The sequence below is a fragment of the Amblyomma mixtum genome, chromosome 1 (genome assembly GCF_055824585.1).
Source record: "Amblyomma mixtum isolate Tamu chromosome 1, ASM5582458v1, whole genome shotgun sequence".
NCBI lineage: Eukaryota > Metazoa > Arthropoda > Arachnida > Ixodida > Ixodidae > Amblyomma > Amblyomma mixtum.
The window spans coordinates 144336952-144363712 of record NC_143012.1 but is presented as its reverse complement, the minus strand read 5'-3'; the positions used below and the strand labels follow the sequence as shown (position 1 = coordinate 144363712).

Sequence of the window (26761 nt, the reverse complement as noted above, 5' to 3'; positions counted from 1 at the left end):
TCAGCCAAACAGACACTGTTAAGCATTTAGGGGTAACACTTGCACGCACAATGAAATGGGATGTACATATTAACACCACCTGTTCAAAAGCGTTTAAAACACTAGGATTTTTACGAAGAAAATTAGGCAAGGCTCCTCCTGAAGTAAAGCTTAAAGGCTACAAAACTCTAGTCCGACCAATTCTGGAGTGTGGTAGCATAGTCTTGAACCCTCATCAACAGTACCGGATAGATTGCTTGGAAAGGGTGCAAAATAAAGCACTACGATTTATCTACTGGAAATACTCCCAGTTTGAAAGCGTCAGTGCTCTTAGAACACAAGCAGGCATTCCCACACCTGCGAGTAGACGTCGCGTTGCCGCCATGAAGTTTCTTTTCATGCTTTACTATGGGTCGCTCCGTATCAACAAAGATCAGTATCTGCAGCCACCACACCGTCACACTAAACGACAAAATCATGATAAGCACATGCGGCCATACGTCACACGGTGCAATACTTTTAAGTTTCCTTTTTTTCCGTCGTCCGTACAGATTTGGAATTCTCTGCCACGGGATGTTGTTGACGACGATTCTGTGTCTAGCTTTGTCAATAAGGTAGAACCTTTGTTTCACTCAGTGCCATAACGCAGAAGCTTTTTTTCCGGCTCTTTTCTACTGTTTGATTTTGGTTGGAATGATGTTCTGTTCCAGATAATAAGTTGGTTGGTTGGTTTATGGGGTTTAACGTCCCAAAGCTACTAAGGCTATGAGAGACGCTGTAGTGGAGGGCTCCGGAAATTTCGACCACCTGGGGTTCTTTAACATGCACTGACATCGCACAGTACACGGGCCTCGAATTTCTCCTCCAAACAAATTCAACTGCCGCGGCCGGGATCGAACCCGCGTCTTTCGGGACAGCAGCCGAGCACCATAGCCACCGAGCCACCGCGGCGGCCCAGATAATAAGTTCAAGTGTTAATATATTTTACAAAGTGTTGTACATTGTGAATACCTTTGTAACCCACTGCCTCTATAGGCCTGTCAAATGCTTACAGTACTACTAAATAAATAAATAAATAAAAATAAATGACAGCATAGTGGCCAATAGACGAGCCAGCTGTGCTTATCGGGCCGACGGACAGGCACATGGACTGCTGAAGTACTAGCGACGCAGCAACAAAAGGCGTCCAGCATTGCGGCAAACGGACTGAGCCAGTGGTGCTGAGCGGTTCAACAGAAAGACAGATCAGCGCTGAGCGACTGACGAAGCAGCAGCCGTCCACTCCCAGCGCAGCGGCCGACGGACAGAACAACCGGCTCTTGGTGCCTCAACGGACTGACCCATCAGCGCTGACGGACTAGCGTTACAGGAGTCGCATAGTTCCAGCTCAATGGCCAACGGATTGAGCTAGCGGTGCCATTATAACACAAGGGGCACATCAGCCGCTGACGGACTAGCGGTGTACTTTCGCGTTTGCGGAGCCTCACATCGAGCAGTGACAACGGAAATCAACCAGAGCCACGGACGACATAGGACGGGGACTGTTCCTAAACTCGACCGGAGGGAGAGACGCAAGCGCAGCAGACGCAGATGTCTCGAGGACGACAGGGCATGCTACTCTTGTAGGAAGGTGAGTGGTCCATTTGCTGGTCATCGGAATCCACTGACGCAGATTTAAGGCGTTCAGGTGAGTCACAGGTCTTTCGCATGATACTGCGTAGTGGTGCAGTGGTGGCAAAATGAGTACGGACGAGAGTGAAAGTAACAGCACTGTGCCGGGTATAGAGCACATGACGGGAACATGAAGTGGGACGGGAGCAGCGAAAGAGGCAGGTAATGACGCAGATTCAATTGTGGCCATACAGCGGCTGGAGACGGAGCTGGAGTTGAGGAAAACTACGCTACTTATCGAGCGAGAACGAACCCGGCAGTTGGAGCTGCAAACCGGTTCACCACAGGGCTCAGAAGCGGGTGGACGGCAAACGCGCGAAGAGACACTGGCGTATTTTGCTAAGCGTTTGAAGAGTTTAATGGCTTGAGGGAAGTGATGAAATTTTTCGCTCCTATAAGGCGCCTGACGAGGTTAAAAAACATTTAATTTTGCCTCTTGTAAGTGGAAGAATCCCACACCTTTCCTCGAAGCTCTCTACCGAATAGCTTGACAGCTACTATCGGATCAAAAAGACGATTTTTCCGAGCTCCGACTATCCCTCAAGTACCTCAACCAGTCCCGCAATGCCGTCCCAGCTCTAAACAAGACCTGGCAACACTTCGCGTCCCGAATTGAGAGCTCCTATGTTTTTTACAGGTCGGCGCGCGGAACAAAACGCTCGAGGACCTCACTGCACTGAACGTGGCAGACCAAATGAAGCAGGCGCTAAGCACTGAGGCCTACAAATATGTTAAGCGAGAGGAAGGTGACAGCTGGGTAAAGCCTCACGAAGTAGCGAAGCTAGTGGAGGCGTTCGAGGATTGTGAGGGAAAAGGATCAGGAAAGAAGCAAACATTCGCTGCCGATAGCCCCTCTGGGGTCCACCAACCACCCTCTTCGCAAAAGTACGCCCCATTTTCTCGTGAAAAGCTGCCTCTGCCAAAATCCTTGGCATGCTTCCTTTTCAACGGCCCACATTTTGCGCAGTCACGTCCTAAGAACCAAGGAGTTGGGAGTACGCAGCAGAAAAGCGTGAACAGGGTAGCGGAGGCCGAATATAACGTCGCTGACAGCTGTGGTGGCGGAGCTATGTATACTGCCTAGCGGAGAGCTGACGTTAATGTTCAGTCCCGAGCTGAGCCACCCAGGAGAAGATCTAACTTCGCTAAAGTATATCGACTTGAAATGCGGCGACTTGGTTGTGAGAGCGCTGTTCAACACGGGCACCGAAATCACAGTGATTAAAGAGGGCGCTATACCTAGCAACCTTTAGTAATGCTACCTTTAGTAACTTTCAGTAATGGTGTATAGATATACCGCATATCTTGTTTTTGCGGCCAAAAACTAGTATTGTTTATTTAGCTACGTTAACGTCTAGGTAATGAGCATTTCATCATGCTTGTATCTTATGTGGCGTATTTTACACAACCGGCGTGAGGTCGCAACTGCCGCCAGTGATAAATATGCTCGTATCGTGTGCACAAATGATGAAACTCGGGATGAGTTCTATAGCGACATATATATATATATATATAAGGGAAGGGGAATGAGGGGCTCGTTATAAATATGAAAGAAGCCAACAGCCACAGAAACCAGGGGGCACAGGGGATTTTTTTTTAATTAATTTATTTATTTTGTGGTGTTGATCAATTTAGAATATTACTGAACATGTCATCGCTTAAAGCTAATTGATTAGAAAAGCAGAAGAAAAAACAACCACTGCCGCCGGTGGGATCCGAACCCACGACCTCCGAATTACGCGTCCGGTGCTCTACCTCTGAGCTACGGCGACGGCTGTCAAATCTTCTGCTTTCGGTGGTATTTAAGTTTACAAGTAACCTAACCTTGAGAGTGTTCATCAGCGCCACCCACGTTCATAAGTGGCGGACGTAGAACGTCCTGAGTAACCGCAGGTAGTGACGTAGAACGTCATCGAACGGAGAGGGTGGAAGCTGCGTGTGAACCCTCTTATGCTTCCTATGGAGTCAAGGCTGCCAGAACCGAGGCCCTCGCTAAGCAATTAAGCAAACAAGGGAAGGGGAATGAGGGGCTCGTTATAAATATGAAAGAAGCCAACAGCCACAGAAACCAGGGGGCACAGGGGATTTTTTTTAATTAATTTATTTATTTTGTACCAGAGCTGTAAGTGACGTGACGGTAGTGGGCATCGTAGCGCGCTTTGGACCGATCATGGGAGGCGAGAATAGGAAGGCGGCAAGGCGCCGGGCCTCTTCGGCGAGACAGTGTCTCGGTGATGGAGGGATGTGAAGTGTCTCGGTGATGGAGGGATCTTCATGAGGCTCGGCAGAAAATGGTAGGATGGTGTCCAAGGTGTAGCGTGGGGGGAGAGCATACAGTAAAAAGAAGGGGCTGAAGCCCGTAGTCTCATAGCGCGCTGTATTAAAAGCATAAATGATGAATGGTAGAACGCTGTCCCAGTTTTTGTGCCTTGAATCAACGCACATAGAGAACACGTTAGTGATCGTGCGGTTCGTGCGCTCAGTGAGCCCATTCGTCTGGGGATGGTAAGGCGAGGAATGGCGAAAATGTGATGCGCAGGAACGGAGAAGCTGCTCCATAACATCAGCGGTGAACTGCCGACTACGGTCACTGATGGTAACTTTTGGAGGTCCATGACGCAGAACTATAGAGTGCAACATAAAAGAGGACACATGATACGCTGTAGACGAGGATAGGGCTGCCGTTTCGCAACACCGTTTAAGGTAGTCAACGCAAACCACACTCCAGCGGTTCCCATGATAGGATTTGGTAAATGGGCCCAGGAGATCTATGCTCACTTGCTCGAATGGTGCAGCACGTGGTGTCACAGGGCGAAGCTGACCAGACGCAACGCTAGTGGGGAGCTTGTATTGTTGACACTAAGTGCAGCTGGCGATGTACCGCTCAGTCATAGCCCGCATCTTCGGCCAATAAAGCGTGCCTGGATACGGTAGAGCGTGCGTGCGGACCCAAGGTGTCCAGATGTGGGGTCGTTATGCATGGCCTGCAAGACAAACGTGTACAGGCTCTTCGGAACTACCACGAGGAAGCGCTGGCATGTAGATGAATAGTTTTCTTCCACAGGAGACCATCTTGCACGTAGTTGTTTGCACCGGAGGGGTCTGCAGCCTCCGCGAGGAGAGACCGCAGTGCTGAATCTTTCTGCTGTTCCGCTTTGAATGTGGCGAAATCAGGAATAAACGGTGACACTGATGCGACGCAGTGATCGGAGTAATCGATGTTAGACTCCGGCTCAGGAAGGGGCAACCGCGAAAGACAGTCCGCGTCAGCGTGCCGGCGACCGCTCTTGTAGGCGACTGTGTAGTCAAACTCTTGTAGCCGGAGAGCCCACCGTGCAAGGCGTCCGCACGGGTCACTAAGGATAACGAGCGAGCAGAGGGCATGGTGGTCGGTGACGATGGCGAACGGGTCAACTTGAAAGCCACATCTTTCTGAAGCAGGCCTGTCAGGGGGTATGCAATGTCCGTAAAGTGATGAATAAAGCGGCGAAAGTATGAACATAAGCCCAAGAAACATCACAGCTCTTTTACAGACTGTAGTGGCTTCAACGACTCGACAGCTGCAGTCTTGGCTGAATCAGGTCTGACGCCGTCTTTGCCAAGGAGGTGTACAAGCAGTAATTGCTTGACGCGCACCAAATTGGCACGTTTAAGGCGGAAACCTTTAATGCCTCATCGTTTTAAGCAGGAGTTCTCGACAGAAATGTCACGCTTTTCAATTGGTCGAAATTGTCGTGACGTCACAGTGCGCGAATTTCAAATGGGGCCAATTGTACTTTGGCTAGTAACCATGCAACCAATTAAAGGAATCGTGTAGTGATGCTCCAAGTAAGTGGGACTGAGTTTAGTTAATTGCTTAATTGCCCAATTACCCTAATAAAACTTTCTAGTCAGGCAACCGGCCGACCTCTCCACCTTTCCCTCATTAAAATTCCTTTCTCTCTCTAGTCAGGCAAGATAAATAAATAAAATCGTGTAGGAAATTCGTCGAGCTCGGGAATCGAACCCCGGTCTCCGGAGTGCTAGACGAGCATGCTAACCACTCCGCCATGCCAGCTCGATGGTTTGGAGTGAACAAAGGCGCGTCTAGTGAATACGGTCTCTTCTTTCATTCCGATCCTCCTCCCTTCCCGCTACGGCGAGCTTTAGGTGTCCACCGAGATATAAGAGACAAATACATTTCCTTTAATCAAAAACCAATTTACCGACGAGCAAGGCGTAGAACCAAACGGGCGATGGCGTTCTATGGACTTCCTAGCAGCGTTGCAAGACGCTGCCGCGTTTCACTCGAAGCTTAACATCTTAACCATACTTCAGTGACACAAGAAGCAGCACCGCGCTTAAGGCTTTCGCCTCATCGCACTTTAGGTCAACAAAATTCCCCCCTGATTTTTTCTCCTTGTCGGCGGGATGCATGGGGATTTGCCAATAGCCCGACCGGAAATCAATAGGGGAGAAGTAGGAGGCTGAAGAAAGGCAGTCGATGGCATCGTCGATCCGAGGGAGGGGGTATACGCTTTTTCGTGTGACGGCAATTAGACGACGGTAATCCACGCAGAAGCGCCATGATCCATCCTTCTTCCGAACAAGAATTACTGGAGCAGCCCAGTGGTTCGCAGACTCTTGTATAATGCCTTTGGGGTTAACGTCTCCTGCACTTGTTCATTGATAGCCTTGTGTTGCGACGGTGACACTCGGTAAAGCTTTTGGCGGATCTGATGTGAGGCGCCAGTGTCAACCTGTGCAGGGTGCGAGACGAGAAGATGGAAGATGGGCCGCCGGGCTGTGAAAAGTCAGACAGTGGAGTGTCGGAGGAGGATGGCCAACAGTGCACGACGCTGATGAGTGGAAAGCGAGTTGTCGATCATTCGGAGTAACTGCGACTCGTCTTAAAGCTCTGGTGCCGCTGTGCCCAAGGCGTCGGTAACCAAGGGAATGGATACCGGCGTGTAGTGGCTACATGACGCAAGCTTCAGGCCTTCAGGCAGAACTACAGATTCTGTCAAACAATTGATTGTACACAGTTCAGTGCTTCCGTTGGTGACGAAACCATGACATTAGGAATTAAGATGTTCTTCTTCCTGCCGTTCAAGTGGTTCGGATCCACAGTCGCATCAAATACCTTGAGAGTAGTATCGGGGCAGGAAACCCGTACGCATACAGCCGAAGAAGGAGGCATGACAGTATCTCGGGTAACGCAGAACACACTCTCTCCAGTGCACGAGCCTTCCACAAGGCGAGTGCTGGAACATTTGCCGCCGCTGAGTTCACCGCTGTGACAGTCGATGTTAGCGCCAGACATCTGCAAAAAGTCGAGGCCAAGAATAACGTCGTGCGTCGACCGGGCGAGCACCGCCATTTCCGTGCTGAACACTTCGCCACTGAAGGAAACCTTAACACTGCACACTCCAACTGCTGGCAACGGTTCGCCACTCACACCACAAAACTGGACATTTTTGTCCCATCGAAACAAAGCTTTACGTCCGAGGAGACACTGAAACGCAGCACTCATAACTGAAACAGTTGCACCGGTATCCACTAAAGCCATCACATGTACAGAGGGCAAAACGCTTCTCTAGAACACGCTCTGGGCGTGTTTCGGGCTGAACACTTGATAAGTAGCGATAATATTTGGTTAAGCATGGTCTGGACGTATACATGTGCAATTAAACTCACAGAATTTCATCGTCATTTTTTTCCTGCTTGGTTGCAGCGGCATGGGACTGCGGAACACACAGTTCGGCTGTTCTAGACATGCGTTTTGCCCTCTGTACACCATTCACTAGCACATGCACTTTGTTCCGTAATATAAGTACAGGCAGGGGTATCACATCCGGCGGCAGACTTCCAGCGACCTTATCCCCATCGGTCGCGCCGACTAGTTTTCCGTTGGAGGCGAGGAGGAACGGCGTCGGGGTGATGGAGATCGACGATTGCGGAAAGTTGGAGGCGGCATCACACTTCTATCCGATGCAGGCGAACGATTCCGCATTTGTACAGACCATGGAATGCCGGAATCAGGCGGGTAGGATGGGTACGGAAAAGGAACGGGTTGGTAATCCGGCCGCGGAGGATAGGTAGAGGAGCCGTAACGGGAATGATTGTCGGCGGGTACACAATCGGGAGATGTGACCGAGTTTACCGCAGCGATAACACACAAGAGAGGGTCCGAGAGCAGGCTGCGCCGGCAAGTAGTCACCATACGAAGGACTGAGACAAAAGTTCTCGTCGTATGTGGCCGGCGTAGGCTGGTAAAGTTGGGACTGGCGCTCCGGGGGCGATCGTGATATGTTGTTCGGCCGCAAGCTTCGGGGTACTTCGTCCAACTTTGTCCTCCTCTGTCATGGTAGGAGACACAACCTTGGACAGCTTGACGCGTTCCTCAACGTACTTTGTGCAGGTCTCTCCGGGAAGCTGAGCCCTGTGCGCAAGCGCTTGTTCAGCCCGCTTCTTCACCGAGTCACCGAAGCATTTCTTGAGCTCCTCTACAAAGCGGTCCCAAGTAGTGAGGGTATCCTCGTGGTTATCGTACCACGTTAGGGCCGTGACGGTTAGGAAAAACACGACGGTGGCAAGCCGGGTACAGGAGTTCCACTTGTAGCGACTCACCTGTAGGTACTGGGTGAGGCATTCATCGACGTCGTCGCTGGTTGAGCCCGCGAACAACCGTGACTCCCGGTAACGCTGCCATGAACTGCTGGGCGCAGACATCGAAGCGTCGCCGTCCAGGGACATCATAGGCACATAAGGCGGCAGACCAACAATGCGACGACTGCGGCGAATGTGAATCTGGGGATCCGTCTTCGGAGGAAACTGTATACCCGGCACCTTCCACCAAGCTGTTACGACCAGGGGGTGTATTGCGACCACGAAGGGTGACCCAGAACCAGCTGGGTCCACCTGCCGAGCACGAGGCACATCCACCTCGTTTTCCTCATCTTGTGCGTAGTAAGCCATGCCGACCAAATAGAATAGGCATCGCCTCTTGATGGGCGTCACAATTATATATATATATATATTGTGACGAAGGGAATGGGTTTATTTATAGGATGAACGGGGATATAGAAGCAAGCGGTGAAAGGGTGAACAGCCAGCGTCGAGTCAGTCCCAGCCTGGAGTACCCGCCACTTCGTCGTCCTCTTCTCCTCCGCTGCGCCCTTCGTCTTTCTTCTTGACTTGTTCCGCAGCGCAGCCCGGCGTAAGTTGCTTAGCGACGCGGCTTAAGTTTCGTAACTATATATATATTATATACATATATATATATATATATATACACATATATATATATATATATATATATATATATATATATACATACTTAAATTTATTAATCTCTATGTTATTATGTGTGACATGACAAATAGGAATCATGCGCAGAACAAAGAAGGAAGGCCTGTTATTCAGATTGCACAGAAATTTTACAACTCGGCGTGGTCCGGGTTTTTCAACTTTGACCAGCATTGCATCGCAGCAGTGGCTCCATTAACAGGTTATCCAGGACGGCTAGGGTATGGTAGAAAAGGTTGCGCTAGCCTTTGACAAGTTGATCATAAATAAGCGCGTTTATATTTGGGACGAAGAAAAACATAGCAAAGTTCCTTTGCAAAAAAAGGACACAGAACTCAGCCCTCGAGTGACTCGTCAGAAAACTCAGTCAAAGACTTGTACATCATAAATATAAATGCAAGAAGCATAGTGAACAAAACACAGTCACTTGAAAGCCTCTTACTTTCTCATGAACCAGACGTAATTGGGATGCACCGAAACATGGCTTGCACCTGAAATTTCAAATCACGAAATCGCTCCACCGAACTATTCCGTCATCAGAAAAGACCGTCGTTCACGAGGAGGGGGCGTGGCAATACTGATTAAGAAGCAGCTACCTTTCGTTATTCTCCCTGAAGTTCCTTGCGCGGAAGCTGGTTTCTGCAAGATAATTTGTAAAGATACAGGCATAGTTACCGGCTGCATTTACAGAAGTCCTTCTACCAGACATGAAGCCATCATTACAATTCAGGAATTCCTTCAGAACCATGCCCGAAATTCACGGATTATTATCATGGGTGATTTCAACCTCCGCACATAAACTGGACAACAATGCACTATACATCAAGAGCTTCAGAGGCCCTCATCGATTTAATGTTCAATTTTAATCTTCATCAAATCGTTTCAACACCCACACGTACCCACGGAACAATTGGTAATATCCTAGATTTGATACTAATCAGTGAATACTTTCCTGCAAACCGTGCTTAGGTTGACATCATAGAAGGCATCTCGGACCACAGTATACCTACCTGCCGATTACCATTACATAGCAGTATAGTATATCAGAAAAGGATGCAGTTCGTAACTAATTTTGCTAAAGCAGACGACACTAGCATTGTAACACGACTTGCGCACGAATTCCAATTATTTTTCGACATTGCTTCGCGTGAGACCACTGATGTGAACACCTTGTGGGAACAGTTTAGAAATACGGTAACTTTTGTGTAGGTCCATTCGTTTCACGAAAAATAAAACGGCCTAAGAAAAACAACCCGTGGATCACAAGGGACGTAATTCACGCACAACGGCAAGTCAAGCGGCTCCATAGATCAATTCAAGAAAGGGGGCGAAATGCTACCAAAATCATTAAAACTAACCAGTGCAGTCGCAAGGCTAAAAGAAATACCAAAGCATGCAAAGGAACAGTACTTTAACGTGACCTTTCCAACACTTCTTAGAGATAATCCCTATAGATTCTGGAAATATTTTCGCAAAGACAATACAGCCACATCCAACCTTTCCATGGAGGAAAAACAGACGAAACCTAACCTGCACAACGATTTCTTTAAATCTGTTTTTACGAAAGATAACGGCATTCTGTCTAACAGTTTCTGCACATCTATGCCGTGTATCGGTCCTCTCCACATAACAGATGATGGTGTTCCTAACCTGCTGCTAGACCTAGACATAAAGAAAACAAGTAGTCCAGACGACATCCAAAAACAGTTCCTTAAACGATATGCAGAATGGCACAGTAAATATCTCGGTATCATTTTTCGAAGCTACCCGACGAATGGAAAAAAAAGCAAAGGTTCTACCCATTCATAAATCCGGAGATACAAACTAACCCTCGAACTATCGACCCATTTCACTTACCAGTACGTCGTGCAAAATCATGGAGCACATTATAGCAAAACACTTAAAGCACTTTCTGGACACCGAGAACTTATCACCCCATCAACATGGCTTTCGTCGTGGCTTATCAACTGTCACCCTACTAACAGAGGTTGTGCATGACCTAGCCCTAAGTATTGACGACTGCAGTCAAACAGGCCGCCGCGGTGGCTCAGCGGTTATGGTGCTCGGCTCCTGACCCGAAAGACGCGGGTTCGATCCCGGCCGCGGCGGCTGGAATTTCTTTGGAGGAGAAATTCTAGAGGCCCGTGTACTGTGCGATGTCATTGCACGTTAAAGAACCCCAGGTGGTCGAAATTTCCGGAGCCCTTCACTACGGCATCTCTCATAGCCTCAGTCCCTTTGGGACGTTAAACCATATAAACCAAACCAAACCAGACTGCAGTCAAACAGATATAATACTACTAGACTTCTCTAAAGCATTTGACAGTGTCAGCCACAACAAACTAACATCAAAACTACGCATCATAATTGGAGATGGGTAAGTGTTACACTGGATCACGGATTTTTTGACGAACCGCTCACAATTTGTAACTTTCGAACAAGTTCAATCAAGACCAGTTCCAGCTACATCAGGAGTCCCGCAGGGATCTGTTCTGGGACCAGTGTTGTTTTTAGTTTTCATCAATGATATTACCTACACTATTGACTGTAACATAAAACTTAGCTGATGATTGCATTTTGTACAAAACGATAAAAAATCCTGAAGAATACCTCATGCTAAGCAGCTCTCTTAACAAAATTGTTGAATGGTGTAACACCTGGCAGATGACGTTAAACAATAAAAAATTTGTTTACACGACAGTCACCAGGAAAAAACAGCCATATAACTATGACTACAGTATCAATGATTCAACGTTTTCAAGGGTCTCTGAACATAAATACCTCAGGTTAACTTTAACTTCCGACCTAAGATAGGACGCCCATATCTCCAATGTTACCTCTACTGCCTTGCGAAAGCTGTTCTTCCTTAGAAGATGCTGACGTTCGGCCCCTCAAAATACCAAGATTTTTGCCTACACCACCCTCGTAAGGCCAATCTTAGAATACGCAAGCACTATTTGGTTCCCGCATTCTATCACTAACATCACTCGGCTTGAGAGAGTGCAACGAAAAGCTTTAAGGTTCATTCATAACAAATAAAAACCCTCTGACTCCCCTACCGATCTTGCAGCATCATCTGGCCTTCCATCACTATTATATAGGGCAAAACAATCTCGCTTGAAGTTTTTTATCAATTATTACACAACACCTACAGTATAGATGTGTCTAAATCTGCAACCTTCTCTCAGTGACGGCAATCCCGGCACAAGCTTGCGCATACGCTCACTGAATACTTATGCCGAACGAACACACTCAAGTATTGTTTCTTTCGTTTAGCCATCAGCGAATAGAATCAGCTCGATCCATCGATTACCATATCGGACTCACTATCTTCCTTCACCTCAAGATTAGTAGAATGTAACAAGAATCAGTAAAGTACCAAAAGTCCTACATTTTACCAGATGACTGCCCAACAGCTACTTATTGACATTTCTTGACATGTTATTTTTAAGGATGACGGCATGCTTATTGCCACCCGCTACCTTCTTTTTCGCTTTCTTCTAGTTTCTATTGTAAAATACTTCAAATACTAGTATGTTTGCTGGAATGAACGACTCCTGCTGTACTTGATTTCTTTTTGTTTCAGTTCTGAATCTTCAAGGTATTCTTTGCTAACCTGCCTACTAGTAGTCATGTAACACTTATGTAAGAGTTCTCATTTTTGTTGATCTGCTTGTAATTTATCTGTATTGTACTGAACTCTATATTGTACTGATTGCCCACCTGCTACGGTCTCTTACTGAGACTGGCAGTATTGTAAATAAATAAATAAACAATATTTTGAAATGGGAACGGCGTTGGTTTAATGTTTAGGGCAGTCCTTCAAGGTTGAGAAGATTTTTAATATGGGAGTAATTAATTTGTTTGGTTTGGTTTATTGGGGTTTAACGTTCCGAAGCAACTCAGGCTATGAGGGACGCCGTAGTGAAGGGCTCCGGAAATTTCGACCACCTGGGGTTCTTTAACGTGCACTGACATCGCACAGCACACGGGTCTCTAGAATTTCACCTTCATCGAAATTCGGCCGCCGCGGCCGGGATCGAACCCGCGTCTTTCGGGTCAGCAGCCGAGCGCCGTAACCACTGAGCCACCGCGGCGGGGCAGGAGTAATTACTTAGACGGCTACAATGGAAATTTAAAAACTTGTAGTTTAAGGAAAATTCCTCCTGGTTCGGTCTTCAAAATCGAAAGCACTGCCGCACTGAAGCAGTCGCTCTATAAACTAAGGTGACCAGGCAGGGTCTCATTTGGCAGGGCGAAAGCAAATTGATCCTCATCTCGAAGCAAAAACTTCCTTATTACAAATATGCTCCACGTGTGGCGGATTCTCCGAAACGTTGGACCATAAGAGGTGTATTTTACCGGTATTCACGTATCAGACAGGAACCTGGACTGTAACTGAAATGGTGCAGTATCAGTTGAGTGTAATTGGGGGAGTTCAGGACAGGAAAATGATGCGTGTAAAGTGAAGACAGCAACATAGCAGTGTCAGTCACTGAAGAAGCAAGTGAAAATATTATTCTAGTCGAAATCAACAAGAATAAATGGGAATGGACGGGACGTCCAATAGGAAGGCAAGATAGCCGACAGTCGTTGGGTAACGGACTGGGTCCGAAGAAAATTAACGCGTATTAGAGGCCAGCAGAACTTCACGTGGCCGGATTATATTAGGAAGTTTGCGGGATAAGGTGGCAGCAAATGGCCTAGGACAGGGTTATTTAGAGATATCGGAGAGGTCTTTTTCCTGCAGTGCGCGTAGTCAGGTTGATGACCATGTGAAAAGAGGTGACGTCTATCAAGTGAAATGAAGATTTCTGGCGTGCGCTAATGAAATTTTCAAAGCTGGAGAGGTCACTGATAGGTGGCGATGTAACTGTTAGCAGCAATTGGAGTCCAAATTTACAACTGATCAGCTCCGTGGTCATGACTCTAGGGTGACTCTGTCTAGTAGCTAGCAGGCGTGCTGCTCCTTCTGCAATAGAAGGGTGGTGATGAAGGCCGCTGCCGGCAATGAACGGCTCTCAGGCAACACGAATCACTCCGGAGGAAATACGGTGGTCGAGAGTAGCTGTCAGAATAAACTGCATTGCATGACAGTCGTAGTCCATTCTACGACTGCTCTTAGCTGGTGGTAGCCGCACACCCCTCTTTGCTGAATGCCCCTCTCTGTATCCGTTCAGTGCTGTACTTAGAGTTTCGTAAAGCGCATGTCTGGCTCCCTACTTTTGCGGCTGGCGAACTCTGCGCCATCTACTGCTTTCCTTAGCAGTGAAGCGTACTCAGCTTCCTCCTCTGCTTTTGATATGTGCGTGCCACTGATTTCAACTGCTTCTGCTTTTCATGGTGGTCAGCGCACTGAGCGTACCACGTGGCTTTCGGTCACTCACATGCCGCAGCGCTAGCGCGCTCTTAATTTCTGCTTGTATTATGTCAACATCTCGCTGGAAACGTCATCATAACTGTGTTTTTACGTCTCTTCTAAGCTTTATTGGGACGTGCTCTGTGCTGTATAATCAGTAGGAATTCTCTAATAATATTATCATTTCTTTATCTTCAAATATTCACTATTAGTTTGGTATCTTCGCTGAAGATTTTTTAACGAAGCGCAAATGGCTCTACATCTTTGAAATGTGGCTCGCTTATAACATTAGAACAGTAACTCAAGTGTGAAATCTATTCTTTTCGATTTCGAACTGCACAAGACCGTTTCTGTCGTGTCGTACTTCCATCATCGAAGCAGTACTGTTACTACCTTGAACACAAACTTATCTGCTCTGATTCTTTCTCATCCCAGGTCAGTAGCTTCATTATGTCATTTGTGTAAAATGGAGTACAAGCACTATTTTAAACAAACGTTGCTAGCGAGACGAACGAATATTTCAAAACGCATTGATCAGCGTCACATATTTGCGACCCAGCTTATCGCGCAAAGTATCTTCACTTTTTTTAGTTGTGTGAACTTATGTCACTAGCAGATACCTTCACGATTCTATTTCTGAAATCGCAAGCACTGCTGCAATGCGTAATTTATATTGTTTCGAAAGGAACACTACTCTAGTCGCCGAGCCATTTCGCGGAGCTGACGAAAGCCCATACTGCCCATGCGCGAGGACCAGTCATGTCACATAGCGCTCAGCTGGCGCGCCGCACCCGTCGCTGCGCGAGGTGCCACCGCCGCGCTCGCCAGTTGCGCATGGGCAGTAGCGGCGCATTATTATTGTGCCGGGGCCACCACAGCTGCCACGCGCTCTCCATCGCCTCTCTCTCTCTCCTCTTTCCTTTCGCAATCCTCCAGGTTTAACCAGAGCTAAACCACTGCCAATTTTTTTTCTGCATGGTGTTTACATGTTTGCTGTTAGTATTGTAGCTATGATGTATCCTAGTACCCTGAGTAATGCTTGAGATCAAGGTGGGTATGCAAATTAAAATATATATTCCTTATCGACACTTTCTGCGCTTTGGATCATCGCCAAAAATTTTTGTGCGGCCACCATTGCAGATGTAGTGGAACATTTCTCGCTCTTTACTAATGAGTCTCACTAATTTGCACGGCAGCAATAATGGCGAATAAATAAAGGAGTAAATATGAGCAAGCCACCTCTTTCAAGTACGCAGCGGAAGAGTCAACTTGCTGGAAAACATAATCCTAGATTTTGCGATGATGGCAGAGTGGCACAAAGCATAAAAAAGTGGTTGCTCTTCCATCTGGTGATGCGTGTAATCCTATTGCTGAATTAATTGCTACATGCCTTAGAGCGCGGCTCTTACACGCCCGTTCCTACGTTCTGCGTCGTGGTCGGCGTAACTCGAAACGCCACATGCCACGCTGAGAATGAAGGAACGGACACCCAGGACATGACTGCGTCGTGAAGGTCCCCGAGGGTGGGTATGAACATAACGCGCCTCCTGCCAGCCGTGAGGAGCTGCTCGCAATTTTTGAATTACCGACTATCATAATCGTCGGTTAGTTTTTTCTTCTGGCCTTCACATTGGAAGAAAAGTTTTAATGCTTTCATGCCTGCTCTCGTTTGTGTTTGGCTTCTTTTTTGGCCAAAGGGTTTCCGAACTGTTTTCTGCTTAACTTGCTGAGAATGAGACCTGAGGGCATTTAATGCTTCCATCTGTTGAGCTGGTCGCTAAAATCATCATAAGCGACTGCTTTCACGAACCGCTGTACAGGTGCACGCTGCGCTTCCCTTCCGCGCCAATGATCTCAGGACGCACTTCTGACGCAGCCTGTCAGACCGCGCAGATGCCGTAAATGTGTCTGGCTTTTGTTATATGCTCGTACTGCTGGAGCGCGGCTTCCAAGCGGGGACAGCACTGGAAACACAAACGCTGCAAAAGCGGGTCGCTATATCCGGCGCTTAATGAGGGCGGTCAATGTGATAAGGAAGCAGCAACGCTGCGCTACAGAGACACGGTGCGTAGGGCAAAACAATGTTAGCTGTGGCATTATGACAGGAATGGATACAGTGAAAGCTCTGAGTACAGAGCAACATCTGCGGGTCAATGCTATCATAAGCACACGTGGATAGCGCGCAGCGCACTCATCAGCGAATTCCGGAGCTAAGCGGCCTTGGTCGTCAGTGAGAGGGAGCGTTCTTGAAGGAACGCTGCACCTAAGAGCCCGCCAGCGTGGGGTGGATGACGTAGCAAACGAACGCCCTGCGCGACAGTAGGGAGTTTTAGAATAGGGGGCCCCAACGCTTGGGGGCCCCAAGGAAATAGCGGGCCCCAGCGCTACGTACGAGTACGCCGGTGAGCTTTAGGATAGGGGTCTCCCCTACGCAGCGGAGCCAGGCTTGCGTTTATCGATCGCAGCGCCACTACGGCAAACAAAAAAGATACTTTTGAAAGAGATTTTAAAATATGCGTTTGTTTCGTCATCAGAAACTGGTATTATCGCAGACACACAATTTAAGAGTAAAAAACTGTAGCAAGTGTGTGTTTTAAAACAGCTCTTTTTTTTGTTTTAAATTCTATGCAAAATCGGTCACTCTTAGCCAACTCAAGTCTAGCGTAGCTCGGCGGTATCTCATGCCTGGGTCTTTTCGTTCTGCGAGCCGTCGGTTGTGGTTTGGGCTAGTTCTCCAGCGACATCATGCCGAAATTACACCGAAGCCGCGCCAGTGTGCTCTGTGACCAACTTTTGTATTTAGACTTAAGCTGGGCGGAGCTCGAAGACCTTTTTCTTGGACATCGGCTGCGGTACACCCGAGCGCCGCGACGATACAAATCGAGCGCCGGGCTGCTGAATACAGATGCTGTGGAAGGAGAAGAGTTCCGACGAATGGTCCGCTTTCAAAAGGAACATGTCGATAATTTGAAATGTGCACTAGGAATTCCAGACTTCCTTGAGAGCAGCCAAGGTGTGCGCGTCACGGGGAAAGAAGCCCTGCTGATGGGACTGCGGCGCCTTGCCTACCCGGACCGATGGTGGGATTTGGAGCCCATCTTCGGCCGACACTGCTCTGCCATGTCCAGCATTGTTTCAAAACTATTCTCTCACACCGAGGAGAACTTCGGCCGCCTCCTTGACGACATGACTTCACATGAATGGCTGAACGTTGATGCCCTCGAGGATTACGCAAACGTGAGTACGGCGGAACATTTCACTGGAGTTTTTATGACATCGGGAGTTAACTGCCATGTCCACCAGTTTGTCATTGAAAACTGGTCGAGGTAGCAGCGAATCGAGAGTAAACGAGATTGTTTGTTTTGTTGCATGCGAAATCAAGGTAGTAAAACTTGTTGCCATTATGCATTTGTAGTTATTCTCCTGACAGCGCTAACCTCCTTGTCCGCGGTTCAGTGACATTGCAGGCAATTTTTTTATATTACGTACCAACCTTGTAAACTGTTATATTTTGTTGTATCGTCACACAGCGTGTTCCTTTTCATGCAGGCTGTACACAACAAGGGTGCCCCGCTCACAACTTGCGTGGGTTTTGTGGATGGGACTGCAAGACCAATTTGTCGACCGTCCATGAATCAGCGCATCTACTTTTCGGGCCACAAGCGAGTGCATGCCGTGAAGTACCAGGCAGTCATGTGCGCAAATGGCATCATCTGCGAGCTTGATGGTCCCTTCCCTGGGCACAGGCATGATGCTGGTGGGTTCGAGCTGCATCCACTTCATTCTGTACTCGAATAAGCGCTAATATATTGTCCTGCTCTCACATTTCGTAATGAGTGATAGCACAGCTGATAGGTATAAAATCTCCCTATACTGTGGAAATCACATTAATTTCATTTTTAATATACATCTATGCCAAGTACTCGGAAGAGGGCTGAGTTGGTCTGGTGGGTTCATCTTAATTCAATGGAACAGTACTAACAGATGGGAAGGGTTTTCTGCCTCCGTTCTTCTGTTATTCGTGTCAACCTTTTGGCTACAGCCATGTGCCGGTCTCGTCTTATGTTCAGAGTCGACAGCTCACCTGTCTCTCTTCTCTCCTGTCCAATCTGTCAGTGCTGGTCTATTATGTCAAGTATGTATGTCTTCATACTATTATTATGTACAGTACAGGCCTCCATTGCAGTCACTGGCAGACAGCATTCAAGCTATGTACACATATGTGTATGAAGGGTAATAAGTTTGCAATAAAAAAGAAATGGACATGTCGGCACTGCACGGCGGTAGTCGCAAAAAGTTTCGCTGATAGCTAAAAACATGCTTTAAAACTTCAGTGCCAAACTGATATAATCGCCTTGAAAATCAAACAAACCTAAATCACATGACCTAATAATGACCATATGCATCATGTATATTACAGGGATGCTGCAGGAAAGTGGACTCTATGAAAAACTGGAGAGGCTGGTGCAGGATCGCGACTACAGCATATACGGGGACCCAGCGTATCCTCTGCGGCCTTTGCTCATGCGTCCATACGCTGGTTCATCTTTAACTCGGCAACAGCAGCGGTTTAATGCCGGAATGAGCACAGTTCGACAAGCTGTGGAGTGGAGGTTTGGGAAAACTGTGAGTCTGTGGGCATTTCTAGACTTCAGAAAAAATAAAAAAATTCTGCTCCAGAACGTGCCGCAGATGTATCGAGTGGCAACCATCCTTTCAAACTGCCACACGTGCATCTATGGCAGCCAAGTAGGAATGTTTTTTGGGTTGCGCCCCCCTTCGTTGAGCGAGTACCTGCAATGATATCTATTTAGTTGTGAACTGAAAGAATGGTGGCAGAAAGGTGCAGAGAGAGACATTGTGACTTCCAGAATAAAGGTGCAAAAATTAAGCTCACTGTCTGGTTTTGTTTGCTTCCTCACGTCGGAAATTGGCACAGCAGCGTGCAGTTTTATTTATTTTGCTGCTGCATGAGGGTTTTTATTAGTTCTAGGGATGCATTTTGTTGCTGGACAAAAATACGCCTCTCTTCTGCCCGCTCTTCAGACTGGCGTTGAAGCTGCTGCTGAAGGCTGGCAAAAAGCTCCATTCTGAGGCGGCTTTCTTCTTCCTTCTCCCTTCTTTCTGCCAGCCATTCTTGCCTCCGCTGTTCAAGTTTTTCTTTCTCAAGCTCTATGCGCTTGTGTTCCAATGAAAGCCTTTCTTTTTCTAAGTCGTGTTCTCTCTGGCGCCAAAGAACATCGTGATCAAGGCGCTTTTGAAAGAACTCGAGGTTGTCCTCTGGCTCTTTTCTTTTGCTGGGACCTATGCGCAACAAAGAAAATAAATGAACAGTGAATGAACATATGCAATGGCAACAAAAAATGTTGTGCAGCACATTTAAATTCTGATGCACTTCTTTGTATTCATGTTAGGTGGAGTATGCTGTTATGACACATATTGTCGTCACCAAAACTGCGCAGTATCCAATTCGACATCGAGCCACCAGGCACTGATGATGTGAGGAAAGAACATGCACACAGCATGGTGCTTGAGTAACAAAATTCAATGTTTCCCTTCTTTGCTGACAGCATAACACATTAACAATGAGCAACAAAGTATAAATTGTAGTGCCATGCAACGACGCATGTAACAGTTGCGCACAAATACAACTTTTCTTTCCTACAAGGACCACCTTTTTGACAAAACTATTTTAAGCTCATCCCTGGACCTGGAAATTCGAGTGTGACGCATTGCACATGCAGTGCTAGTCAAATGGGATAGTTTTAAGCATGAAATGCTTTTAGCTCCCGTTGTCGGCAGTGTAGTGACGTCACGCCGAGACCGCGAGCCATCATCCTGGCACTGAAATCCAGTCATCCGGACTCTGAAACGAGAACATCCGGGCATCGTACGAGACTTCATGAGATTTAACGAGACTCTCTAAGCCCTCCTACGCGACCGGCATGCAAGCGCTGGTTGGTCTCCGAAGGAGTCACAAAAGATAACTGCTGCCAATGCCTTCTCAATGTTTATCAAGATATCAGTCGCTGTGCGTTTGATAATGCACGGAATTATAATTTTCGATTTCTAATAACGCGTGCAAAAAGCACATAAATGCCACGATACACTTCGTTGTCATACGTGATCTCTGAGGGGCTTCGCGCATCGAAGCAAAGCCGCGCAGGCGCACAGGGGCCCGGGGGAGAAGCGCTGCGTTCAAAGGGCAAGGCATCGCGCCGAACGGGTGGTGGCGTTCCTCCCTTCCATTACGGTGTGGTTCGGGTGTCCACCGAGATGGCAGAGAATTACTGCGCCATTTCCTTTCCTCAAAAAACCTTGCGTTCAAATGGCTGAACGGGTGGTGCCGTTCCTCCCTTCCTGTACGGTGCGGTTCGGGTGTCCACCGAGATGACATTAGGCCCGTAAACATTTCATGCTTACTCTACTCTCGGTTACGGGAGAGGCAGAGATTTTTTTTTCAACTGAAGAGGTGAAGTTGCACGCCACTCTTCGAACTGCATTGATGCTTGCGCATTGAATGTTTGTGGAACTGTAGACATTGCTAGTTCCCACAAAAGTGTTCTTTCAAGTGTACACTGATACACAACATAGCTACCTTTATAACCGCAAAGAAGCTGTACTGCTTGGTGACTGAACTTCAGGACTTACCTCGCCTTCCTTGCCGAGCAGGGTCTGCTGCAGCTGTGGCACCTTGTGTAGAACTCATTGCAGCAGACATGTTGCTCTGCTCTTGTGTGCGGTTCATGACCTGGTCACTGGATGGGCCTTCGCCGTTTAAGCAGACTCCAGTGGTAGCCATTGTGCTGTTGGCAATGTCGGCAATGCGATCATCATCGAGGTTTTCATTGCCTTCGTCTGCATAAAATATTTCTTCAATAACCTCGCTCACATTTTGTGATGTTCCTTGCTGCCCTAAAACAAAAAAAAATATATTGCTACGACGAAGAGGAAGTGGAAGTCGAAGTGGTCTCTCGCGTGAAAGGGTCGCACGAAGAAGAAGAGGTTGCTGGTGCTTCCTGCTGGCGTTGGTGCTTCCTTATGCTCGCCGCTTGGAACTATTCACCGATTGCTTGTAAATAAATGTAAATAGTATTTCCCCGTAACATCTTGGTGGAGTGAGTGAGTGAAGAAACTTTATTTCCGCCAGAAGAAGACCCGTGCTCCTCCGGGTCCGCACGCAGGCGTCCGGGGAGGGGCAGCGTCGCAGCTGGAAGACTAGCAACGGTATAGTCGCGCAGCTTCTGCTGCCAGGCGGGTAGCGTATCGTTGTATGCTAAGGTCGGCACTTCTGAGTATGGTCTCCCATTCCTCTGCATTATTGATTCTGCCATATCCTGGGGCACTGGGGCATCTCCATAGTATGTGTTCGAGTGTAGCGGTATGCCCGCAGAACTCGCACACCTCCGCATCCTCCCTCGTGTCACCTCCTGTCCAGCTCCTCCAGAGCGGGGATGCGAAGTTTCTAGCTTGGAGTCTTCTCCAGTCATAGGCCTCAGCCGAGCTAAGCGATCTATCCGGAGGAGGATAGATCCTTTTGTTCTTTTTCTGAATGTCTGTGATGCTATTCTAATTATCTTGGTGGAGGTGCGGCAAGACGGAGAGGAAGTGGAAGTCGAAGTGGTCTCTCGCGTGAAAGGGTCGCACGAAGAAGAAGAGGTTGCTGGTGCTTCCTGCTGGCGTTGGTGCTTCCTTATGCTCGCCGCTAGGAACTATTCACCGATTGCTTGTAAATAAATGTAAATAGTATTTCCCCGTAACAATATTTCAGCGACTGTAAGTACAATGCGACAGGCATTAAGGTATTACTTGTCCACTTCAAGAGGAATAAGCACTGGCGCTTGTATACAACAAGAAGGCGCAAGATGAATTACATCATTCTCTTGTTCATAATGTTATAGACACGTTATCATTTCTTCATGCTAAAGGGTGCACGTGTGGTGCAGACTGATGCAGGAAAATTCAAAAATACCTAGACATCGATACAGGTAAACTGGATTTAATTTCCGCTAGAGTTTACAATCCAATTTACCCATTGACAAAAGAGAGCTTTTCCTTGTGCTCTAAAGTGCTGACCTGGCACTACAATTAGCCTCTTCGAGATGACGTCGGGTTCATTGAAACAGGAGAAATCTTCACCAAGTAAAACAGCCCGGTGCAGCTCGTGTTTAATAGTGGCAGTGCTTACATTTACATTCGCACTACATTTGCTGAGAGCAATGTTACTAGTACCTCAGGCAGGAAAGAAGTATTCGCAAGCACACTGGCTTTGCTGCCACTCTGAACTGCTGCAGCATACTCTGCAGCAGTGCATGAATGCCAAGCAAACAATTTCTAGAGTCCCACGAAGAAAGTGTGGGGTTAGCACAGGCATATTTCCAAGTCATTCCGTTCACAGGACACTCACATGAGCTCTGCATCTGTGGAGGCAGCACAGGGCCTTCTTGGTCCGGTGTGTGAATGGCTGCGGCTCCATCCCTGGACGCGCACGCCCGCGCTTTCGCCGACGGCACTCCGGACCGCGCCTGGGGGCGGCAGAAGGCGACCTTGTTTGTCGCCGCTTTCTTTATCACAAGACCAAATTGTTTGGCCATGTCATGTACATCCTGTAGAAGGTGACATTTCTCGTCATACTCTTCTTCAGTTCCAGACCTGTGACAGCACAATGAGGTATTAAAGCATCGCGAGTTCGAATTACGAGCAACACAGCAAGCATGAAATTAATCGCAACCGCCTCGGGTAGTGATCGTAAAAGCAAACGAAAAAAAAAACAGACTAGATGTTACTTACTTTGCAAGGTTGGCCCTGTCGTTTCGCTCGAACTGTGCTAGCAGCAGGTCCACCCGGTCGCGGATAGACCTTTTCGACACATTTTTCCCAGTTACCTGGGAAATTAATACGGCTACTTGATCCCATCTCCCAGGATCCTCAAATGGGATTGTAGCGTAAACTTCTTTCAATATATTTATATCGTCCTCTATCGTAAAGCGGACGCGCACGTGGGCAGCTGCTGCTTTTTCCGATGCCATTCCCGCCTCGTGTTCAAAGGAGCACTGTTTGTTTTGACAGAACAGGCACATGTTTATGCACGTGGATGGGCACGCTTTTGTTCGTAGCGCCGCACCGGCTCAAAACTTAAGCAACTACTGAAGGTAAATGAAACACTTATATTTATCGCTAATTCAAATCGTTATTTGTACTAAACTGTAAAGCTATTTATTAACAAAAGGTAATTGCCTCCTGCTGACGAACTACTGAGGCGGAAAATCCTGTTCGAATGTCCCGCCAAGTCATCTCCATGGCGACCAAACACTGCGTACTCGCTAAGCCTAGCAGCTCTGTAAACACGGGAGCAATCTGAAAATTTAGAGCACTTCATCGCTAAAATTTTGTGCTGCGGGCATCTTCAGACAAAGCGAAAGCTTCGTGCGCCTTTCGTTTGCCGTGAACTTAATACAAAGAGTAGCGGCGACAACGAATCGGTGGTGAAGTGGGAGGCGTGGACGCCTCCGGTCCTCACCACGGGGGATGGTACACGGCCGCGGTAGTTCACAACAGCAACACAGTTAACGGCCTCACCTTCAGAGCCAGAAGTGCAACACTAGCAGAAGAGGTCGCGATTGCTCTCGCGGCCTCACATTCCGATTCAAAATACATAATCACCGACTCGCGAGGGGCCTGTCGGAACGTCGAACACGGCTGCACTCCCTTCCTAGCCTATCGAATATACCAAAATTGCATACGGGATACGGACCCCGCACACCGTTACATTTATGGGCCCCTGCTCATCAGGGGTTGGCAGGAAACGAGGCAGCAGACGCAGCCGCCCGCGCGCTCTCTCACCGGGCTGTTTTCTCCTCCCCACCCGATCAGGAACCCGATTTTAATCCGGTGTATACATTCAAAGAAATTACAGCCTACTATCAAAACAGTCATCGCCTTTACCCAAGCCCATGTAAAGGCCTCAAGAAGGCGGATGAGCGGCTCCTTCTCCGCCTTCTCACCAATACATTACTGTGCCCGGCAGCACAAAAGCATTTTGACCCCTCCTGTAACGGCAGCTGCCCGCACTGTAGTGCGGTGTCTTCTGACACCTATCACATGGTGTGGGCCTGCCCCTCCAACCCGGCTATTCCCCCCATCCCCAACCCAACCCGGGAGGACTGGTAGGCGACCCTGCTCGGCTGCCACGACTTACAGGCCCAACAAGCCTTAGTCGGGCGCGCCCGGGCGGCGGCCACCGCCACTGGGGTCCCATACTAGGGACCTCCACCTAGTGTTTGTAAGGATCGGTCCCTTACGGGCTGATCCAAGCATACCTCCTGTCCTTTCTTAATAAATTTTTTCACCACCACCACCACCCGCTTCGATAGCCGCCGCCATGTTGCCTGTACGTAGAGCGGCGTTGGGGCGCACGCCTATTTAAAACCTCGCGCGCTTTCTGACGTCACATGACACATACTGGCTAAGCCTAGCAGCAATGTAAACACAGAAGCAATCTGAAAATGTGGGGTGTTTTATCGCTCAAATTTTGTGGTTGAGGCAAGTTCAGACAAAGCGATAGCTTCGTGCGCATTTAGTTTGCCGTGAACGTGGACCGCAGCGCAGCGACAACAACGAATCGGTGGTGTAGTGAGAGGCCCCGCTTCGACGGGCGCCGCCATGTTGCCTGAACGTAGAGCAGCGTTGGGGCGCACGCTATTTTGCCGAAATAGCGTTCGCCCCTAACGTTAACCCAAGACGGAGGGCGAGGCTTGCGTTCTACGCATGCGCACTTCGACGCCCTAAACTTCTTGGGGCCCCCAAAGCTTGGAGCCCCCTATTCTAAAACTCTCTAGTATGGAGATTTGAACTAGGTTGATCCTGTCGTTTAGGGTGACAGGGCAATAGGAGAACGCTTGTGCGAACGCCCAGAACGGAAACACCCTTATGGCCTTTGGGCTAAATCCGCCGCGGTGGCTCAGTGGTTAGGGCTCTCAGCTACTGAACTGGAGTCTCGGGCTAGAACGAGGCCCCGGCGGCCGTGTTTCGATGGAGGAGAAACGCAAAAGGCGCCCTTGGGCTGTGCAAGGCCAATCCACGTTAAAAATCCCCAGGTGGTCGAAATTACTCTGGAGCTCTGCACTACGGCACCCCTTCCTTCTCTCACTGCCTCATATACGTCTGGCGAGAACGACCACCGGGAGACACATCCTACACACCCTCGGTATCCGCCTACCAGCCATGGATATGTCTCGCGAGAACCACCACCGGGAGACATATCCTACACAACCTCGGTATCCGCCTACCAGCCACGGATCCCACAGAGCTCCAGGTCCCCGCCATATTCACCGCAAGCTACTTATCAAACCACTACCAAAAAACATGCACCCCACCTAGCACGAACACCGATGCAGACCTCGAGCTCAGGCGCTCCACAAACACTACGGCACGGAACCGTATGCCGTTCGGGTGGATGCCGGATGCACAGGCGAGGACGCGGTTATAGCCATCACAAACCCCTCCCTCCAACCGATTGCCATCCTCCACATAACCCCCGCTGCCATTTCCGGGAGGCCGAAGAGGCCGCCATTGCCCTGGCCATCACAAGCACGTAGGCTCAATATCTACTGTCTCATTCTAAAACTGCCATACTAAATTTTGCTCGCGGGAGAGTTCACGTCCCTGCATTCCGCACACTAAACTCCCTCGCCGCGCACCCACCCCGCCATGTGGAGCTGATATGGGTAACTGCCCACTCCGGAAATCCCGGAAACGAGGCTGCCAATGCTTTAGCCCGAGCTTCTCTCAACCGGGCACCGGTGGCCTCCGATCTGGGGTTCTCGCGAGAGCGCATGCACTCATTCAGAGAAACGACGCAGGCCTGCAAAGCCGAGCGTCGGCTATACCCCCCACCCCAGCCTTCACTCGAAAATTACCATCAGACACTTTGGAGGGCGGCTCCAAACACGCACTTTACCCTCCTCTTGTATACGCTCGCGCTATCACTAAGTCGACACAAACCCCTCCTGTTCCCTCCGCCACCACCCCAAAGCCACTCTCGACCATATCCTTTTCCTCTGCCGGGCGGATCCTCCCCCCCGGGGCCTATAGCACCTTACCACTTCGGAGGTTTGGGAGATCCTACTGCGCTCCAAGGACCCGGCCAAGCAAGCCATCGCCGCAGGTCGGGCTGCCAGCGTCATGAGACTCTTGGACATGAACTTTTGAGTGTAGCGGGGCCATACGGGATCCCAAGAATCTACGTGTCGAAAACTTCTTTGTTCTAAATGAAGTTTTCACCATCATCATCATCTTCCTATATTCCTTCTTTTACGGCGTGGTTCAGGTGTCCACCAAGATGTGAGACAGATACCTTGTTATTTCCTTTCATCGAAAAAAAATTGGTAAATTAGTAAATTGGATTTTGAGCAAAGGAAATGGCGCAGTGTTTTTCTCACATATCTCGGTGTACACCTGAACCGC

At 48.5% G+C, this 26761-nt stretch overlaps 2 protein-coding genes across 2 annotated transcripts in view; one reads left to right on the top strand and one right to left on the bottom strand.

Annotated features, from left to right (window-relative positions):
* Window positions 1-8607, bottom strand: part of LOC149367826 (uncharacterized) — a 191573-nt gene extending 182966 nt beyond the window's left edge. The window contains exon 1 of the mRNA XM_089575339.1: window positions 7978-8607. Coding sequence (XP_089431465.1) covers window positions 7978-8607 — 630 coding nt within the window. The remainder of the gene's footprint in view (window positions 1-7977) is intronic.
* An 8434-nt stretch (window positions 8608-17041) lies between these two features.
* LOC149367825 (uncharacterized) lies at window positions 17042-19099 on the top strand. Its single transcript, XM_089567422.1, has 3 exons — window positions 17042-17533; window positions 17846-18053; window positions 18717-19099. The coding sequence occupies exons 1-3, from the start codon at window positions 17042-17044 to the stop codon at window positions 19097-19099; spliced, it is 1083 nt and encodes a 360-aa protein (XP_089423548.1).
* Window positions 19100-26761: the final 7662 nt, after the last annotated feature.

What these genes read in the sequence shown, in the direction of transcription:
- LOC149367825 (XM_089567422.1), top strand. Translation starts at nt 17,042, where the DNA reads ATGCCGAAATTACACCGAAGCCGCGCCAGTGTGCTCTGTGACCAACTT. An exon ending in CCCTCGAGGATTACGCAAAC is followed by an intron (nt 17,534 to 17,845) that starts GTGAGTACGGCG and finishes CTTTTCATGCAG; the next exon opens with GCTGTACACAACAAGGGTGC. An exon ending in TGGGCACAGGCATGATGCTG is followed by an intron (nt 18,054 to 18,716) that starts GTGGGTTCGAGC and finishes TGTATATTACAG; the next exon opens with GGATGCTGCAGGAAAGTGGA.